Genomic DNA, 1,311 nt, shown 5'->3' on the forward strand with positions numbered 1-1,311 from the left:
CACACTTAGGTTCTAAACTGCAGAGACTTCCTGATTTCTGAGAAGTAAGGCACTAGTGTCTATTCAGAGTAGTTAACAGATTATCACAGCAGAAGCTCCCCTCTGAGGTCTGAAGCTCAGGACTGTCCACAGAAGAAAAAGCAACTGGTGACTGAACATATACATTCAGTGATGAGCAACTATCACCACAGTTACCAAAACAGCCACTGCATTCTAGGTGATCTACCGTCAAATTTGAGGAAGCCTTCAGTGCACAGAGCAGAGCTAACAGTATTCATCCTCTCACCTGTTTGCTCCATTCCAGAAAATCTCCTTAAAGCTCCCCTGCTCAAGCTAGGTGACAGATTTTAACCACAGTTTGTAACATTCACTACGTTCTTACAGCTGGGGACAAGGCACTGGATGGAGACCCCTTCATTCATAGTTTTGGAATAGGAGTTGCAGCCATTGCAATGCTTTCAATTGCACATTCATCAGTGCCACGGCGGATTCTGAAGTAACCATCCTCTCCCCATGAGGTGCCCCAGCTGTTTTTCACAATCCAGAACTTCTCACCACTTTCTGGATCTGTACCATAGCCCACCAGCAAGACAGCATGATTGGTCAATTCAAAAGGATTGAACTCATCCTGCAACCCAGTGTGATGGTAGATCCCCTCTTTATAAAGCATGAAATCATTGTAAACCTCAAAGGCAACAGCCATTGGCCCATGCAGAACAAGCTCGAGTTTCATCAGGGCTTCATTGCAGCCTCCATAGAAACCACCAACATAGTGGTACTCAGAAGTGTAGTAGTGGAAACAGCTGCGCTTGAAAGTGCATGGAGAATCTTGGGCTGTGTAAGGGAAGCAGTCCTCTTCCACCACACCAAAGTCTTGGACATACTTTCCAGCAATGAGGTATGGGAAGCCACCATCACAACCTAAACAAAAGAATATCTGTTTATTCCTTTGGAGACTTGTTGGAGGTAAGACTCTCCTACTCAAATCTTTTGAAGTATTTTTAGATACAGTATTGGACACAAACAGCAGTGAATCTGATAATCCTAATATTCCAGTTAGCTATAGCTAGGTATTCTACAACACAGAAGACAAAATTCACATCAGTGGGAGCTATACTGGGAACACTACTGCATGGACCACCTTCTCACCAATTCCTCCTGGACACTCCCCATCAGGAAAAGCAGTTAACTACATGCAGCTAAAAGACCTGTCCCAACAGGGCTACTGTCCTTTGGAAAGCTCTAGTCATTCCTTTTGCTCATCTCCTCCTCCCTCTGAATATTCTAGGAGGATATTTGGTTCCACTCTTT

The 1,311-nt window shown here is 44.3% G+C and overlaps 1 protein-coding gene across 1 annotated transcript in view; it reads right to left on the reverse strand.

The window, feature by feature from the left end:
• Positions 1-304: 304 nt before the first annotated feature.
• CTSC (cathepsin C) overlaps positions 305-1,311 on the reverse strand; it is a gene marked incomplete at its 5' end in the record, with an annotated part of 17,795 nt that continues 16,788 nt past the window's right edge. Inside the window, one exon of the mRNA XM_010131087.1 lies at positions 305-921. Within this exon, the coding sequence (XP_010129389.1) occupies positions 419-921 (503 nt within the window). The remainder of the gene's footprint in view (positions 922-1,311) is intronic.

Source organism: Buceros rhinoceros, unplaced genomic scaffold (assembly GCF_000710305.1).
Source record: "Buceros rhinoceros silvestris isolate BGI_N320 unplaced genomic scaffold, ASM71030v1 scaffold13152, whole genome shotgun sequence".
NCBI classification, from domain to species: Eukaryota; Metazoa; Chordata; class Aves; order Bucerotiformes; family Bucerotidae; genus Buceros; species Buceros rhinoceros.